General features: G+C 45.8%; 2 protein-coding genes and 2 long non-coding RNA genes across 11 annotated transcripts in view; 2 read left to right on the top strand and 2 right to left on the bottom strand.

Moving 5' to 3' along the window:
- The window catches only part of LOC309354415, a 161,688-nt gene that overhangs the window by 28,479 nt on the left and 114,591 nt on the right, over nucleotides 1–18,618 (bottom strand). The gene's annotated exons all lie outside the window — the stretch shown is intronic.
- The window catches only part of MSANTD3 (Myb/SANT DNA binding domain containing 3), a 177,614-nt gene that overhangs the window by 121,963 nt on the left and 37,033 nt on the right, over nucleotides 1–18,618 (top strand). The gene's annotated exons all lie outside the window — the stretch shown is intronic.
- On the bottom strand, nucleotides 1,369–2,938 carry LOC309354400. Its single transcript, XR_014162260.1, has 2 exons — nucleotides 2,180–2,938; nucleotides 1,369–2,024 (listed from the first exon to the last, which is right to left on the bottom strand). It is a non-coding gene; the product is annotated as an uncharacterized lncRNA (long non-coding RNA).
- COBL (cordon-bleu WH2 repeat protein) overlaps nucleotides 3,145–18,618 on the top strand; it is a 102,249-nt gene continuing 86,775 nt past the window's right edge. For 2 of the 8 annotated variants that reach the window (XM_081883805.1, XM_081883803.1), the window contains exon 1: nucleotides 3,759–3,963. In XM_081883805.1, the coding sequence (XP_081739931.1) occupies nucleotides 3,920–3,963 (44 nt within the window). In that variant the 5' untranslated portion in view covers nucleotides 3,759–3,919. The other 6 variants (XM_081883802.1, XM_081883808.1, XM_081883809.1 and 3 more) reach the window with 6 other exon arrangements.

Genomic DNA, 18,618 nt, shown 5'->3' with positions numbered 1-18,618 from the left:
CAGAATTTTCTCTGTCAGGGGGAGTAAGCTATTTCATCTGTTCCACGACATAATCAGTAATCTGAGCTGTTATTCTAAGTTTTGGGAAATGCCCTGGTAGCATCTTGTAAGAGGCATTGAGGCACTGCTGCATCCAGGTTTTCCAGTTCCCCCGTCTCCGGTCATTACTACACATTCCATTACCGGTTCACTGTAGGCCCAGTATTCACCGCTGCACAGTAGGAAAGGGCACATCAAGGAGGAAGAGGAGCAGGGACAGAAAGCCCTGTTGCAGTGTGTGTCTTGGCAGATGCCCAAGGAGCTAAACCTGTGGGGTGCCATTTTGTTGTTGCTATTCTTAAACAGTTGAGAGTCCAGAAATCCTTGGGAATGTGCTTCAAAATAACCCAGACATATACTAAGAGATACCAATCTACCTTCTGCCCTCCTCTGTCCTATCGTCATATCTACCTAGCATAGGTTCAAATTAAAACAAAGGGATGTGCAATTGAGGGGGAGGTATTGAAAGACAGCTGGAGCGAAGGCGAAGAATTCTGTTTTGTTTGCCTGGCATAAAATGCTGCCTGGTTTTAACATAACATTTGCATTGAGGGAAATGATCTGCCTGTAAAAATTTGTTAGATGAGAAACAATGCTCATTCTGTCTAGAATATACACTCCCCTCAAATACAGAAAAGGAATAGGACAAATATGCATGTGCAGGAGATTCTCTGTTTATGTGGGGGTTCTGTTCTGGGGCTCTGTGCGCATATGCGAAATCACATATAATGGGGGAGCGCCCTAGAGTCCTAGTGGCTCACAAAGCTCCCCGAAGCTCGAAGAGGAGCTCTTCAGGCTCCAGGGAGAGTCTCCTTGTGAGCCGGAGGGACAGCAGGGCTTTGTGAAGCTGCTCAGCCTCCCCACCTAACAGCTGATGTTTCAGCTGAAAAAGCCCTGCTGCCCCTCTGGCTGGGGAGGGTGTCCTCATGAGCCAAGAGGACTCTCTGGAGTGTTCTCTGTTTCCAGGATCTCGGCACCACGAGTGTGTGCAGTCTTGCACAAATAGAGCATGTGCAAATGGGGAGTTACCCGTGTAAGAATTCTGTTTGAAGGTGCAGGACGCAGTGTGACTAAATGAAACTATGTAAGAGACATCAGGGCTTAGATCGAAGCATTTTAAAAGTAGGGAATACTGGAAATAGATGTACATGTTACTGAGCCCAAGAGTACTTGTCCCAAGCTTGGATCTTAGCATCCAGGAATTCTCCTTTTATTCCTGTTTTATTTATCCTTGCTACCAATAGGTTTGTCATCTGTGTAGTTTGTGAACAGCCTAGCTGCAGAAATACAGTTACCGCATTGTATAGCATTTTAATGGATGTTATCATGGTCCTATTACTGGTTTTATTGTTATTTTAGTGTGAATACTGTGAACTGCCCTGGAAGCAAATAAACAAAATTTCATGTGCTCCACAATTTAAACCTGTAAGTGTAACATAATACTTTAAGAGAAAGCTATCTGAAACACGGTTTTAAAGCCTATCGAAAGGCTTGTGATTATGGGGCCAAAAGTAGCTCAGTAGGGAAGGATTTCCACAGCCTGAGCACTACTTCTAAACTGTCTCTCATGCCTCCTAACCAAATTGATCTTAAGGACAGAGTCTACAAAAACAGCCAAGCAGATCTTTAATGTCTGGATAGGTTCACAATCTGACCTCAAACTGTAGAAGGACAAAACTAGCACTCAGAATTGAACCTACATTGTGTTCGTGTAAATGTTATATTTGAACAAAACCTATCTTAATATAATTAGATTTCCTGTGGGTTGACCAGTTGATCTGGATATTTTTTTTAGTTTTGTTATATCAGAAAATCAATAAATATGGTAAAGAATAAGCTTCCATTTTCTACCCATGTCTACGCAGAATTAAGTCCTATTTAGTCCAATGATACTTGCTTCCAAGTAAGTGCAGTTAAGGATTGCAGCTTTAGGGCATGCACAGCCTGTGTGATAATGGGCATTCAGTGCTAGACGTAGGTGCCTTCTGCAGGTGCTGCACCAGTGGCGTAGCGTGGGTTGTCAGCACCCGGGGCAAGGCAAGTAATTTGCGCCCCCTAACCCGTGGATTTGCGTCCCCTAACCCTAACCCCCAGATATTGCGCCCGGTGTGGCCGGCATCCCCTGCACCCCCCACGCTACGCCACTGTGCTGTACACACATCATCCTCATGTCCGTCTGAAGTGCATTTTGCTGGAATGGTTGTAATCTGTTTTGTGCCAGGAATGCATTTCTCAAGCACTACCTGCATACACAGAGACTTTTCAGGCCACTTCCTATTGGGGCAAACCCATGGCCAGCCCATCCCTGAGGCAAGGTGAGGGGACTGTCTCAGGCAACAGAATCCACTAGGGTAGCAGATCCCAGCGTCAATCTTTCTTTCCCCAGGGCTATGTTTAACTTGCTCCCTCATCATGTTTAACTTACCTATGAATGAACAAAACAGGAAGTAGTACAATAACTTAGTCACCTCTGGATGCCAATATATTATATCCTCTGTATATCAGTATATTAACATACCAGTTTCTAGCCTGGGAGACAGACAGACAGAGGGAACACAACAGGGAACACTAGTTTTGACGACATGCCCGGCTTGACGGATAGCAGCTGCTGCTTTAGACGGCCTTATCCTGCACAACTGCAAACTGCTATGCGCAAGAGCCCAAGGTCAAAAAAAGACCCTTGCCCATTTCCAAGGCAGTTATGCAGCCTTAGTGTCTGTCATAAGGAAACACCCAGCTCTGCTGCCTGCCTGACTTAATTTAACACCACACCGTCGGGCGCAACCTATGCTAATTGCCTTTGTACCCTCCAGGGCGAGTAATGCTCCCTTTCGAGTCCGGATTATGCAAGCAAAGCGTGTCCTCCCCCCCCCCCACCCGGTTTGCTTGGGCGCCTTCTGCTCGTGGGCGCGTCCCGGGGGCGGGCTGCTGCCTCCTGCGGGCGCGCCACTTGCTGCCTCGGGCTCGGGCAATTCCTCGGGCCGCCGCTGTTTGTATTTGTCCCGCGCAGTCACATGGAAACGCGCCTCCCCCCGCCGCTCGCCTGAACTTCCAGGCTGGGCCGGGCGGGCGGGCGGGCATCGCGGCGCGGCGACGGCTCTGTCCGGCGGCAGGAGGTGCGGCGGGCAGCCGCGAGGTAAGCAGCTTGGCAGCAATGGCGCTGGCCGGCGTCGCGCAGCTTAGTTTCCTGCGGCTCCAAGCTCCTTTTGGAAATCCCGGGGTCCCAGCCAGGCGCCTGCTCCGCTGACCAGCCTTGCTCGGTGCGCGCTTGTGCAGAAGGTAAGCCTCCCCGAGCGGACGAGGCGCCAGGCCCGTCTGCAGAGCGGCTGTCAGAAGGCATTTGCTTGCTCGCCTCGTTCCGATTTCACTCTCCGCTTCTGGCTGGGTTTTCCGGGCTAACCACTCGCCGCGCGCCTTTCTGTTGCGCCTTCGCGAGCCAGTTGCGCTTTTGCTCCAGCTCGTTCCGCCTGGTCGTTGGAGGCCGAGCCGGTGGTGCGTGCTCGGCCCGGGAAAGAAAATACCTGTTGGGCAGACGCATGCATATTGCATGGCTCTCCGCCCCCGCCCGCCCGCCTGCCCAGCGCAGGCGTCGTCCGAGGCTTAAGGTGCCGCGGGACCAAGCGGGCGCTGCGGGTCCCTGGACGGGCTTTCGCGGGCTGCAGCCTGAACTTTCCTCCTTCCTTTTCTGCCTCCCCTTTAGGCGCCTTGCTGGAGACGGAGGGCACCATGTGAGCAGCGAGGGCAGCGCGGGCGACGAAGAAAGCGGCTCGGCGGAGTCCCGGGCCCTTTTCTTTCCTTTGTAACCCCCTCCCGGTAGCCCACAACCGGCCTCCCAGCCAGCTCCGGCCCGAAGGCAGCGGAGGAGGAGGAGGCGCCCCCCATGGAGACGGCGCTGCAGCCGGGGAACTGCAAGCCCCCCAGCGGGTAAGGAGCCGCGAGCGGGACTCTCGGGTCGGGGGGCGGCGGAGCAGCTGCCACTTGCGCCGTCGGCTGCGCGCCGCGCGGAAGGTTGAGCACCGGCCAGGATTTAGCGCCGGCTTCTCCCAGCTGCTGCTGCTTTGCGCGCCCGAGGCGGCCACCTTGCGAGCGAGGCGCCGCGGACCCCGAGAGCGTCGTCGGGGGATTCGGCTGCCGCCCGCCCGCCCGCTCGCTTCCCCCATTCAGCTGCCCGGAGCGCGGGGAGGAGCCGAACCTGGCAGGCCGGGTGGGAAAGACGAGCCGCGAAAGGGCAGGCTCCGGGGCGCGGCTGCTTGCCAAGAGGAGGGGAGAAGAGGGGGATGGAGGCTGCTCCCGAGGGAAAGCCGCGCTGGGAACGGCGGCTCCGCGGAGATGGGAGCGAGGCGGCAACGGTTTGATTCGTGACTCTGTGCCATCGCAACGGAGGGGGGAGCAGCCCGGGGGAGGCATTCTGTGGCCGAAGGGGGGCTGCAATTGCAAAGAGAGGAGAAAGTCTACGGTGGGATGTGGGCAATTAGCTGCTCAACACCATTAAAAGGTATTTGAAATGGCGCAATAAAGGTATAGTAGTGGGTTTGGAAAACTGGGTTGTTTTCATATGAAACTGGGCAAGAGTTGGGATAATAGCAGAGCTGGCTATACCATTAGGCGGAGTGAGGTGGTTGCCTCAGACAGCTGGTTCTGCATGTCATGAAAGGGGCAGCAATTGGTTAATGATTTTAATTAATCATCAGGGTGTTTTTATGCGCAAGGAGCAGGGGAGGTGTTTTTTGGATTTCCTCCCTCTGGTGCTGGAAGAAACTGGCTGGATTTGGCTACTATCTACCTTGATTTGGGGTATGCGATCAAACCAAGGCTCTAGACCAGCAGACTTTTTCAGCAGGGGGCCAGTCCACTGTCCCTCACGCCTTGTGGGGGGCCAGACTATATTTTTTTGGGGGGGCCCCACAAATAAGCCAGAGATGCATTTTAAATAAAAGCACACATTCTTATGTAAAAATACGCAGATTCCCAGACCGCCCGCGGGCCTAATTTAGAAGGCGATTGGGCTGGATCCGGCCCCTGGGTCTTAGCTTGCCTGCCCATGCTCTAGATAACTGGGTGAGAATATATTGTTTGCATATCTGTGGGCCTTAAAGGCTCAGGTTCAGAGGTTCCCACAGTTTGGTTTGCAGCATTATAGGAAAAGTCAGAAGGGAAAAATGTGGTTTGGGTAAGGGTTTGTGAGGTTGATATGTGGTAAAGAAGCCATAGATCCAATTCCTGTCAAATCTAATATATTTAGAAGAGAAACGTGATTTCATAAAGTGGACATAGTTGGTGCTTGTTCAGACTAATTAACTGGGAGGAAAGTTGTGTGGCCCTCACCTATTCTGAATCTCTCCACCTTTGCAAAGAAACAGTGGGCACTTAAATCTTGCAGTTTTGTTCATTCTTAGAGTTTAAGTGCCTTCCCTTGATTCAGAAGGGGTCGCTGCTTCACAATTGCTAGTGTGGGTTCATACCAAAGAAATGGTAGGCTTCCCTGAATTCCATGGGGATTACTCCCTGTACAGGAGTGGAGCCTGAATGGGTTAATCTTAAATGTGTCACACAGGAGTGTTAGAAAGGGACACCATAAATTTTCAGACCAATGGGAAAAGATTATTCCCCTTTCCTGGCTTATTAACTTGTACACCTTTTTTTTTCAGAATATGGAGTGAGATGGAGGGATAGTAGATAGACTAGGACCTGGGAGACCAAGGTTAAAATCAACCATGAAACTCACTTGGGCCAGTCCTTGTCTCTCGGCCTACCCTACCTCACAGGGTGGTTATGAGGGTAACATTGGGGAAAAGGAACTAATGAATGCCACCTTGAACTCCTTGAAGGAATGGTGGAGTGGATATGAACATTATACCAATGAATGAGGAAAAATAAAAATAAGTCTGCTCCCAGTTTTTAATTGGGGGAGGGGGAAGGATTGGAATCATAAGAAAGCTTAACCCAAAAATCAAAGAAAAAAGAATCTTTGTGAGACAACCAAGACATTCTGGCCTACAAACACTGGACTTTACATGTAGGTCCTTGGAAAATCCTGTGTGTGTCTATGTTTTAAGACTAGCTTGCTTGGGAGGGCTGTGCAGGCAGTTTACAATTTTTGATCCCAAAATACATAAAGGTTTTGCCCATTGAGTTCTCATATAAATCATCCTCTGCATCATCCTACTATTGCAAAAGCACTTAATGTTTGTTGAAGTGTTTTTATCCCCACAACCCTGTAAAGTAGATTATAGTGCAATTTTAGCAAAATAACAGTAGTAGTAGTACCTTAAAATAAGAACATCTGTTATGGCCTAAGTCCACTTCATCAGATGTATCATTCCTGGTAATCTACTTTGCTAGCTTCTAAAGCTAGTTTGATAATTGTTTTTATTTCAGCTATGAGCCCTGGCTTGCTGGCTACCCCTTTGATTGAAATGATACCACAGAGGAGGATTTTTAAATTCAATCTCCTGATCCTCTGGTGTGTTTATTTTTAAAAATACAACAAGGCTCTTGCCAATTGGCTTACCAATAAGGAAAATGTGCAGGCAATATTCTACCCAAAGTGTGATGCAGCCTCAGGGGTCTAAACTGTTCACACCAGCAAATCCTCACAACCTGCAATCTCCTCCCATAGGCTTGGTCCAGGGAGGCACAATTAGGAACTATAAGCCTCAGAAATGAATGGCATGAGCATGCACTGAGTGCACCTGCTTCACCAATGGGGATGCTTCACTCACACAGATGCCATCCACCATTTCTCTTCCCAAGACTCCTCCTCCAGTCACAAAATTAATGTAGGTTATTAAGCAAAATAAAATATAGATGCACACTTTGTTTACCTTTGTTGTTATTAACAAAGCTGGAGCTATTCAAATTAGCGACTGCACCCTTTTTCTGGCCAGCTATGAAGAATTTGCTTTGAGGCACGACTTGTGAAGAAAAGAGATCTGAGCCATAGCTGTCAATCTTCCCCTTTTTTCGGGAAATTCCCTTATTCCAGCGCCGTTTCCTGCTGCTTCCCGCTGCTATCCCGGATTGTTAGATACCCCGTAGACTGTCCCCGGGACAGGTGAGGCTGCTGATCCCTTATTTTCGAGGCTGCTGATCCCTCATTTTCAAATCTGAAAGTTGACAGCTATGATCTGAGCATTCTCAGGCTGCCTTAGCCCATTACGGTATTGAGAACACTGTTTAGCCCTCATAACAACAGATGGAGTAGGAGCCCCTGCCAGTCACGTGTCTTCTGCCCAGCAACACATGGGAGGGGCCTCTTTCCATAGCTATATTTTTGGATTAGGATTGGCTGAGTACTGCAGAGACACGAGTGACAGAAACGTTTTCAGACTTCCTCCAAGTTCAACTAGAAGTATAACGTGTATAGGACAGGAAAGTGTGTGGAGGGTGGAATTAACAAATGAGCAGGCAGGGCATTATTGTTCGATTGGACAAGTCGCCACCCAAAGGTGTGGACATGGAAGTCCAAATTTGAACCAAAGCATTCAACTTCAAATGTGCATGAATGTGAGCTGCTGATTTCAAATCGGAAAACAGTGGTTTTTCAAATCAAGTTGGCTATGTGGACAAACCTAGTGACTCCAGAGCAAATCTCCGTACAGTACTTAGCTTTGCCACAATGAAATGCTGCAACAAAGAATTTAGCAAATTCCAAAGATGGAGAAAGTGATGTCCATCATTGCCAGCTGGTTGCGCCAGAGTTACCTGCGTCTACCACCATTTTGTGTGTGTGGGGGGGGGGGGAGGGTGGGATATAAACAAAATGCCAACCCATAGATTTTCTTGACTTAATCTGGATTTTTCTGTTCCACAAAATATCAAATACCGGTAAGTTACAATTTATATATACTTCTGCTGTGAGCAGTAGTATTGAAGTTCACCAGCACTTTTTATCACTCTTGTGCAGGTCTTAGGCATATCACAGTCTTTAAAATGTATACAACACAAATGGAATTGCCTCTCCCACGATTACAAGCCTCCATTTTGCCCACTGTGAAACAGGATAACCAAGGCTGATAGCAGCTACTGTGCAACAGCACAAAAGCAAACGTTAATTTTTTATAGGCGTGCATGCACAGGTACTGAAATAGCTGCATGCAGGACCAGAATGGGGGGGAAATGTTCAGAGGAGGAGTTGAAGGGAGAGACAGAAACTTGCAGCTGGTTCATTTTTGCCAGGCTCCACCACTGTTGCGTATGGTAGGCAGAAATATAGTGGTCCATGTTATGAATGAAGAAACAAGAATGTGTAGATACTCATGTACCAATTGTGCACACGAAAAATTTTGAACAAGATAGTGCTCCTGTGTGGAAGCACTCTTAGTCCCAGACCTCTTTTGAGAATATCATGTGACTGCTGATGAGTTAAACCAGTTTTGAAGATGGCTTCCAGACACTTAGCTATGTAGTCAAAATTCACTTTTAAAGAAATCAATCAAAAGATATACTTTTTAGTGTATTTAAATCTGTAACAGGTGCATAGGCCACCCTCTCTCGTGGGAATACTAAGAGGCGCCACAGATTTTCACGGGGAACTTGTGATCTGTGGTGTGGTCTCTTCTCTTCACTCCCCCCTCAGTCCTAAATGAGCCAGTATTGAATTTCTAATTTTAACATCAGATACTGGTGGGAATTTGCTTCTTTTTACTACTAAATCTAGACAGTGGATGAAAGGGGGAGACCTTTTGGATTTTTTTACTGGCATGTATCTTGCATTTCAATGGTAGTATTTTGATACACAAATTATTACTATGTCTTTGAGAATATTGGTCTTTCAAAGAGGCAAGAGCTAGACAAAAATAAAATTAAGCATGTTTATTACTCTACATATAATAGCACTTGCTCAGGAGTGGGCAAACTTTTTCAGCAGGGTGCTGGTCCACTGTCTCTCAGACCTCGTGGGGGGCCGGACTATATATATTTTTGGGGGGTGGGGGAATGAACAAATTCCTTGGTCCCACAAATAACCCAGAGATGCATTTTAAATAAAAGCACACATTCTACTCATGTAAAAACCCATAGATTACTGGACCGTCCGCGGGCCGGATTTAGAAGGCAATTGGGCCGGATCTGGCCCCCGGGCCTTAGGTTGCCTTCCCCTTATAAGGCTTTTAAGCAAGATTCAGGATCCTTTCTGCATTTTTCCACAGAAGTGGAATGCAAACTAATGTTTCTAGCTAAATCATTAATAGTATTATCATTTGCTGACTGTGTAAGATGTCTTGCCTGGTATATTGAAAACCTTTACATCATGCGTTAGTGTAGATAAATGCTGCTCTCTTGTCAATCTGGTCAATCTGCTGCTCTCTTGTCAATCTACAGATGGGTATTGTAGTCCAAAACAGAACACCAGTCCCTCCCAGCAGTCTATGCTGGCTGAGGCTGATGGGAATTGCAGTCCAAAGCTGCTCTAGATTGCTGAAGGCTGTTGTAAAGCATTGCATGGTGTCAGTGGCGTAGCATGGGTTGTCAGCACCCGGGGCAAGGCAAGTAATTTGAGCCCCCTAACCTGTGGATTTGCGCCCCCTAACCCATGGATTTGCGCCCCCTAACCCCCAGATGTTGCGCCCGGTGCGGCCGGCCCCCCCTGCACCCCCCACGCTACGCCACTGCATGGTGTTCTGCAACTGAAATTCGAAGCCAGTCTTTATTTTAAACCAAGTCAGAGACACAGCCATTTGGAATCTTGCCATCTTTGTCGGATGTTTAGAATGTGTGACTTGCTACTGCCAGCTACGTAGAGGAGTTAACCTTTAATCATGTATTGTTTGTGCTCACTTTGCTCTAAATCAATCTTGCTGTTTTACACTATTTATTGGTTTTATTAACTGCTGTTTTCCTGACTTCCTGCTCAGGTAAATGATTTATTCGCTCACCACTTGCATTTATCAGTGCAAAAAAACTAAAGCCAAGGTACTTAGTAAACACAATATCAAAGGCTAAAAAAAAACTTCAATGAGAGATACAATTATAAACAATAATGTTAACAAACGGTATAGAGCTTCACATAAATAAGATACATTGAATGTGTATAATTGCACAGATCAGTTTTATCCAGAAGGTGATATCAGATGTGTTCTGAAGTTTATGATTGCAGCAAACACGTTTTGACTTACACAGTCGTCTTCTGTGACATACAAGGTCCCACTGGGGCATCATCTGAATATATGTTTACCAACATTTTTTCATTGAATAAAACTGTGGCTCACCTTACTTGTGAGATGCAACAACTAGGTGCTTTAGTAGATGGAAAACATGCTGTTTCCAGACCCATCTTAAATAAAAATCTTAAAAGCAGTAGAACAGACTAAAAAAGCTTTCTTAAAAAAACAAATATCAAAAGTATTTACTCCTCACCACCTACAACTTGCCCTCAAATAATATATAGCATATTGCTGCTTTGGATCCACGTTTAAGGGAAGTCATTCTAATGCTTACAACTGATTACACAAAAGGCGTTTTGGAATCCCACCATGCGGGAATTTGCAATATTACAACTGGGCTTTATTCTGTAAATGCTTAATATTTTTCGTACAATTCTATATTAAAGCTCCAAAGCATCACAAACCTCAGAAACCTATGAATAAAATGTACACAATTCAGTATAAACAATTACAAAAAGAATACTCTCTTTAACAACGATGACAAGGAATATAAGTGGAGTTAACAGTAAGGCTTAGATTTTCATATCCTAAATAATGGACAGCTAATCTATATTTTCATTAAGTCTGATTCATGATAATGCTCCCATGGGTACAAATCACTTCCTTCTTTCTGTTTATACAATTATGCGCATTAGGAAGCTTGCATCGTTTCTACATGCCAAAACTGCATAGACATATCTCCATATTCAAGGAATATGGTGGTACCTCAGGTTACATACGCTTCAGGTTACATACGCTTCAGGTTACAGACTCCGCTAACCCAGAAATAGTGCTTCAGGTTAAGAACTTCGCTTCAGGATGAGAACCGAAATCGTGCTCCGGCTGGGCGGCAGCAGCAGGAGGCCCCATTAGCTAAAGTGGTGCTTCAGGTTAAGAACAGTTTCAGGTTAAGAACGGACCTCCGGAACGAATTAAGTACTTAACCCGAGGTACCACTGTATTCATATTCAGTGAATATCTCCATATATTCAAGGAATATCATCCTCTAATAAAGGGAAATCATGGAGATGGATGGGATAGAACATTTCTCAATGTGGCAGATTTTCATTTTGCAGAAAGCGTTTATGTGTCTTGTATTTGCCTTCTAAAATAGTGCATTGTAACATCTGGAATACTTCCATTGGTTCTGCTTCATGTGCACACCACTTCTGAGTTCCTCATCTGAGAGGAACTATTCTTGTTGAAATAGGTTTTCATGGATTCTGATATTTTGAGAGGATCAAAAGTTGGGCTCTTTTGAGTTCATTTGCATTTACATTGTTTTTTATAGGAACAAACTGAGTTCTAATTCAAAGCAATTTCGGGGATTTTGTGTGTGTGGGGAAAACATGCATTCAGATTGGACTAAAAATGTTGTACAGTATGCCTGTTCCTGAATACAATCTTTAAAAAAGATAATTATTGCGGAAATCCACATGAAGTGCATACCACATACATATTGTATAACTCCTTTAAAAATGTTTTTAGGTTGTGTGTTTACCAAGTCAGTGCTGGAATCTGTTCTGGGGTCTCCTTTGCCTCCTTAGACAGGTACTTAGACCTTGGGTCTGGCCACTGACACCTTGAACTTTGTGACACTCTGACTTTCTTTCTGTTAACCTGATTCTGGAGCCTTTTGATAATGCCACCTCTGATTTTGCTGGGCTCTGGTGACATGACGAGATTGCTGTGTTTCAAAGGAGGCGCCGCCTTCTTCCTACCCCATAAGAACTGAGTGAGTTGGACATTCTGCAACCTTTTCAGCTCCAGAAGGCTAGACATGCATTATGCGACCAATTCCTTATTATTACTGTTTCTTTAGAAAACACCATGCTTGGACTCAGTTATGGGTCTTGGCAATGTTCTGTTCCACAAAATATCAGCAAATGTTATTGCTGTTTATAAATGCACATGTTTGCTGCTACTACTGTTTTTTTAAAGAGCTGTTGGATAGTTTTGCAGGGTTTTTGTGGCCCTTGGACAAACAGTTATCGGTGGACTGTCTTTGGTGCAGCCCGTTGATGGTCTAACGTTTTGAACCAAAACGTAGGCAAAAGTTTTATTTTTTCCCCTTCCATCGATTGTGCTGTGCTGCCTTTGTGTTCATGGTGTTTATACTCTTAAAGCTATCCGAATTAGTTTTATTTTTTCCCCTTCCATCGATTGTGCTGTGCTGCCTTTTTGTTCATGGTGTTTATACTCTTAAAGCTATCCGAATTAAATCACGGAACCTTCCAAACATGCTTCCTAGGGAGCAAGCCTCACACACTGAACATTAAAGGTAAAGGGATGCCTGACTATTAAGTCCAATCGCAGACGACTCTGGGGTTGCAGCGCTCATCTCGCTTTACTGGCCGAGGGAGCCAGTGTTTGTCCGTAGACAGCTTCCGGGTCATGTGGCCAGCATGACTAAGCCACTTCTGGCGAACCAGAGCAGTGCACAGAAACATCGTTTACCTTCCCGCTGGAGCGGTACTTATTTATCTACTTGCACCTTGACGTGCTTTCGAACTGCTAGGTTGGCAGGAGCAGGGACCGAGCAACAGGAGCTCACCCCGTCGCAGGGATTTGAACCGCCAGCCTTCTGATCAGCAAACATAGTGGGACTTAATTTTGAGTAAACATATAGAGAATTGCATGGTACAGATCTGAGAAAGTAGCTAAGAAATTACAAGTTGTAGTGTAGATATTTTTAACAAGCACTGCTTTGTTTGCCTGGTACTCATAGGTTTTCATCATTTCTGTAAAACTAGAACTTGAGATCCCTCCGTGGAATTGAAGTGCAGCAGAAGATAACTGACTTTTCCACAAAACACATCATATGGTTTTGGCCACTGGCTTAGAGAACTTTAAAATACCAATTGGCTAAATATCATTTGATAGACATATTTCATCCTCCTGGTTCAGAGGTTGTCTACCCCTGAATATGCTGAAGGAGGGGAGACAAGCAACCGAAAAACGGTTATTGGCCTCAAACTGTGCTTGTGCATTTCCTGAAGCACCTGGCTGGACTAGATGAATCTCCTGATGGATCCAGCACAATAGCTCTTCTATTCAAAGGGATTCCCACCCCCTTTAAAGACAATATTGTTTATTTCTGGTTTGTTGACTGCTTGGCTCTCGGCTCTGTTTTATTTGCAAAAGGAGATGCTATTGTCAGGGCTGGTGTTGGGAGCAGGCCAGCAATAACTTATAAGGTGTCCGTGAAGTTAACTCTTTATCCAAAGAAACAAAACAGCTCAGGCCTCATGAGCACAACAGCTATTCCCAGTAGACCTTGCCCCAATAAGGCAGTTGAAGGTCCCCGCTTTTCCACAGCTCTCTAAGTCTCCTCCTCTCTAGGCTCCTTCCCAAGCAGTTGGAGACACTGGCACCTTGTCCAACTCTGCTCTGCCCGCCATACCTCTGCAGGTTCTGAGAGACTGGGCGGTGGGGGTGTGGAGCTGGTCACAGTGGGAGGGAGAGACCCCCTGGCTTCTTCAGCATATCTCATCACCTGTCGCCCCCCCAGCCTCTGCTTCTGCCTCTGCTTCTAGACTGTTCTCTGCTCCAGCCTCTTCCAGCTCACTAAACCCTGTTGCCTCTTCAGCTTATGACAGCGGTCAGCAAACTTTTTCAGCAGGGGGCTGGTCCACTGTCCCTCAGACCTTTTGGGGGGCCAGACTATATTTTTTTTGGGGGGGCAATAAACAAGTTTCCATGCCCCAGAAATAACCCAGAGATGCATTTTGTAAAAGCACACATTCTACACATGTAAAAACACCAGGCAGGCCCCACAAATAACCTGGAGATGCATTTTAAATAAAAGGACACGTTCTACTCATGTAAAAACACCAGGCAGGCCCAACAAATAATCCGGAGATGCATTTTAAATAAAAGGACACCTTCTACTCATGTAAAAACGTGGGGTGGATTTAGAAGGCGATTGGGCCAGATCCGACCCTGGGCCTTAGTTTGCCTACCCATGGCTACTCCCTGTCTGCTGTCCCTCTGACCACTCATTGTCGTCCCACCACCAATCACTGGGCTCTGAGTCTTCTTCCCTTGGGGGTTTCTTTCGGCGTTCCCTAGCAGGTGCCTCTCACCCCTCCTCAGCGCCCAGCCAGTCCATGACAGCTGTTTACTGCTTATGAATCATTCCTCATCATTTCTCTCTCACACTCACACCAGCCATCCCTACCGGGCTCCACAGAAGAGGCAGCTGGCCCCTTCAAGGTTTTCTTTTATTCTTATTTTATTGCCGGGGGAGCAAAGAAAGCATGCCTTCTGCTGTTTTCGTTGGTGCAAAACAGTGGTAGTGCCAAATCATGAGGCATTACATTACCCTATTAAGAGAGGGACGCCTGATCATATTTTCTTCCCCCCCCCCCCACCTCAAAGCACAAAATTAGGCAGCGCCACACCCACTGCTGTCTCTTTTCCTTAGTAGCACTGCTGTGGACATTTGTGCCTGCTATCAAGTTACCCAGTGTGCAATGCCTGGGAAGCACGCATGACCAGAGCACAGAGCAACTGAGCGACTCCGAATCGAAAGCCCAGGTATTGTGCTACCCACCCACAGCATCCAAGGCAGGGAGGAGGGGGGCTGCGTGCAGGAGTGCCTGGCGCATAAGGGTCCGTCTCGGGCCAGTGCGGGCCCCTTGGATCATGATTTGTTTGACTGCTGCCACCAGCCTGCACTTGGGACAGATAGTACAAATCCTGTTTTGAACAGCTCTGAGTCGTAAGTACTGCTGGGTTTTGCCTTCCCAACAATCAAGTAAACTTCATCCAGTTCAGTCTCTGTTTATTAAAAAATGTTCTCAAGTTAGCTGTGGTAGTTTTCAAAAAGCAGTGTCATTCTGTGTCCTCCAATAGTTGAGGGCTGAGTTTTTAGAAATAGAAATTATTGAGCCGTGTCCTACTAAATGAGGGTAAAGGTAAAGGTACCCCTGACCGTTAGGTCCAGTTGCAGACGACTCTGGGGTTGCGCTGCTCATCTCCCTTTACTGGCCGAGGGAGCCGATGTTTGTCCACAGACAGCTTCTGGGTCATGTGGCCAGAAGACAGCTTCTGGGTCATGTGGCCAGATGACTAAGCTACTGCTGGCGAACCAGAGCAATGCACAGAAACGCTATTTACCTTCCCGCCAGAGTGGTACCTATTTATCTACTTGTACTTTGACATGCTTTCAAACTGCTAGGTTGGCAGGAGCAGGGACCGAGGAACGGGAGCTCGCCTCTTCGCAGGGATTGTTTATATCTGGCTCTGCCTTAAAAGTCCACCCATTGTATATAACGTTTGAATAGGGGATTGTATCCCAATGTGCTTATGCCCAATCCATGTGATTGTTGCTCCCTGATTTTCAGGGGAGGCATCTATGAGGATCACATAAACAGAATTTTATCTTCTGTCATGTGCTTAGCCATATGTCATCTGGAGATATAAAAGTGGTGCGGATAATTGGACATTATGGCAAATACCAATACCAACTCCAGGATTATGGGGCCATTTCACACAACACTCGTTTTCTGAGGCTTATGGTTCAATGGTTTGGTGACTTTTATACTAGACTACTGTAATGCATTCCACCTGGGGCTGCCTTTGAAAATTTCAGTGCAGAATGTAGCAGCCTACCTGCTAAGAGGTGCAGAAGCCGGTTTGATTTGGGATCCAGGTGTTGGTTTGTACTTTTTAAAGAAAACAACAACAACAACCATAGGTTGCTTGGGTCCTGCTTATTTCAGGAAATATGAACCCTACTGGCATGCGAGATGCCAGAATTAAGCCATGCTCCATCTTGGGCGTCAGCTGGATTGTGGCCAGCCAGAATAGGCTTTCTCGGGAGCAGTTCTGATGTTCTGGAACACCATTTCATGAGAGGTTTGCATAACTTCCTCCCTGGTGTCATTTTGGGGGTAAGGGGCAACGTGTGTGTGTGGTTTTTCTTTGAAAGCCTTTGGAAAAGATGGGGGGGGCTGCCTTCCTTTTCTGGTGGGTGACAAACTCCTTTTATGCTTTGGGTATTGTCGTTGCTGAAACTGGTTGTTTCATGTCTTGTTTTTATCATAACGTTTTTGATGTTAGTTTAAACTTGTTAAACTGTTGTGAAATACTAAGAGCAATTGCCTACATGACAGTGATTTTCATGTAGAAAATTCATAATTTGTGTCAGATGCATAGAGGTTTCTTGGCAGAGAGGTTCATGTGGAAACACCTCCTTGAAAGTATAAAGGTTTGAAAACCAGTGCTGTAAATTGTAAGTTCCCTATTTTGGAATAGAGTTCACTAGCATACAGGTTGGTTGCAATTTTATCAGAACGTGCTTTTATTCCGAATATAAATACTGTGTTAGGATCATTTAGTAAGACTGTTTAAGCTCAGATTGCAGCAGAACCTTGCAATATGTATGGCACCAGGCTGGATGTGTGCTATGGTCTTGGATAGTTGTACATCTTTTATGAGTTTATATTTAAACAGAAAATCACAACCTACTTCATTCAGCACCCTGGGCTTCCCTGGATTAAATTTCTTTGAATTGTTTGATGTTGAAATTAAAGTAGTCAGGAAGTGCAGTGTCTTTGAGAGTGAATGAATGAATCCTTTTTCCTCGATAGAAGAAAAAGAGTCAATGATGGAATAATGGCTTGCGTTATTCTGATGTGTTTGCTTTTTAAGAGCGTGCTTTCTCCTAATTATAAAGTTATTGTAGTATTTTTGTGCTTGCGCACGGTACAATAATGAAATGCTAAAGAAATGACTGGAAGTACTGGTTGTTTAATTTAGAATGTTCAAAGGTACGGATTTTCTAAGAAGCTGTATCAGCATTTGCTGTAGTGCTTTTTAGCAAATGTTTCCTTTGCTGCAAAAATATTTTGCCTCGGGCTGTTAGTTAAATGAGCGAAACTTCGTATAGTGAGCTGCTAATTATACATGGTAATTATTATTTTGTTGTGACGCTTCCTTATCTCAGAAATGGTATGCCATTTGAGACCTAATAATTTTAGTTCTCTCTGAATGTCCTGCATCATATTCACATTATGCAGGATTGCATTTGTCCATAGATGCTTACAGTACTGGTCTGAGTGCATTGCATTTTAGGATCTGAATACATGCAACTGATGAAGATTGGGTCACTGCTGCCATCTTTGATCATTCTAATCTCCTGGTACTGTTGGTGGGGGCAGTTACTCCCCACACTCAGCTCAAAATAGGCAATTGGTGGCAGTGAAACTCACCATCTGTTTAGTTGGTGTGTGCACATTTGAATGCCCAGACCCAGGTGCTAGTTCTTAATTCACACACAACATCCTTTTGCACAGGAACCTGATTTTGAGGAGAATGCATGGCAACTTCTTTTAAGTAATCCCATCCAAAGCTTGGATCAGTGAAAAAGGACCCCTCCCCCCATTTATCACATATAAAAAACCTTCTTTCTTTCAAGGAAAATACAACTTCTGATTATATTTCAATAGAAGGCCTAGTTTGTACATAATTGTAAGCTAAACAAATGACAGTTTACCTGGAACTAGCAAGCACCCTCAGGCACACTGATCCTCTCTCTCTTAGCTATGTTGGGAGGCCACAAACCAGAGTACTAGCTTAGCATTTTGTGCAAACCAATGCTCATAGTTTGGTTCCCGCCAAGCAAACAATTATAACAATCCAAGATTCTGTAAAGTGCAGAATACAGTGGTACCTCGGGTTACATACGCTTCAGGTTACAGACTCTGTTAACCCAGAAATAGTGCTTCAGGTTAAGCACTTTGCTTCAGGATGAGAACAGAAATCGTGCTTCGGCGGCGCAGCAGCAGCAGCAGGAGGCCCCCATTAGCTAAAGTGGTGCTTCAGGTTAAGAACAGTTTCAGGTTAAGTATGGACCTCCGGAACGAATTAAGTATTTAACCTGAGGTACCACTGTACCTACAAAAAATGTGTATGGAATCTAATTGACTTCATAGTTCTTTAAGCCTTAAACATATTGTACCATCTACATACAAATAACATAATTGCAACAGTTACATAAATATTACAGCCATGAGTTGTAAATTCCCCATAATGGCTGTTTACCTGGTCCAGGGTGGGCGGCGGTTGAGATCCGTCGCTGTGGCTCTGCTACTCTCTGGAGGAGTGTCATTGTGCTTGCAGCTGTTAGCTTCCTCTTCGGCCGCCGTGGAACATCTTGGGTTCCTGCCTGGCCCAATTTTGAAATTTGCCCATTCTGTGGCAGCCTGGGGGGGGGGAGGGCTTCGGGAGCAGACCTGAGGGCTGCAGTCTTCACTCAGGTCCGCTCCCTGTCCATAGGAGGTGGCCGGCGCTCTTGCACGGTTGGAGAGGGTCGTCTAATCCAATGCTCATAACTTATAATTTAGCAGCCCGAAGTTGGGTTACCTGTGTGCCCTTCCACCCTTAGTAACTGTTGTAATACAACAATGTCCTGTGCTGCCAGTTAAAAACT

The sequence above is a fragment of the Podarcis melisellensis genome (assembly GCF_964234715.1).
Source record: "Podarcis melisellensis genome assembly, chromosome: 13".
Classification (NCBI taxonomy): Eukaryota; Metazoa; Chordata; class Lepidosauria; order Squamata; family Lacertidae; genus Podarcis; species Podarcis melisellensis.
This window is presented reverse-complemented; position numbering and strand designations above follow the sequence as displayed.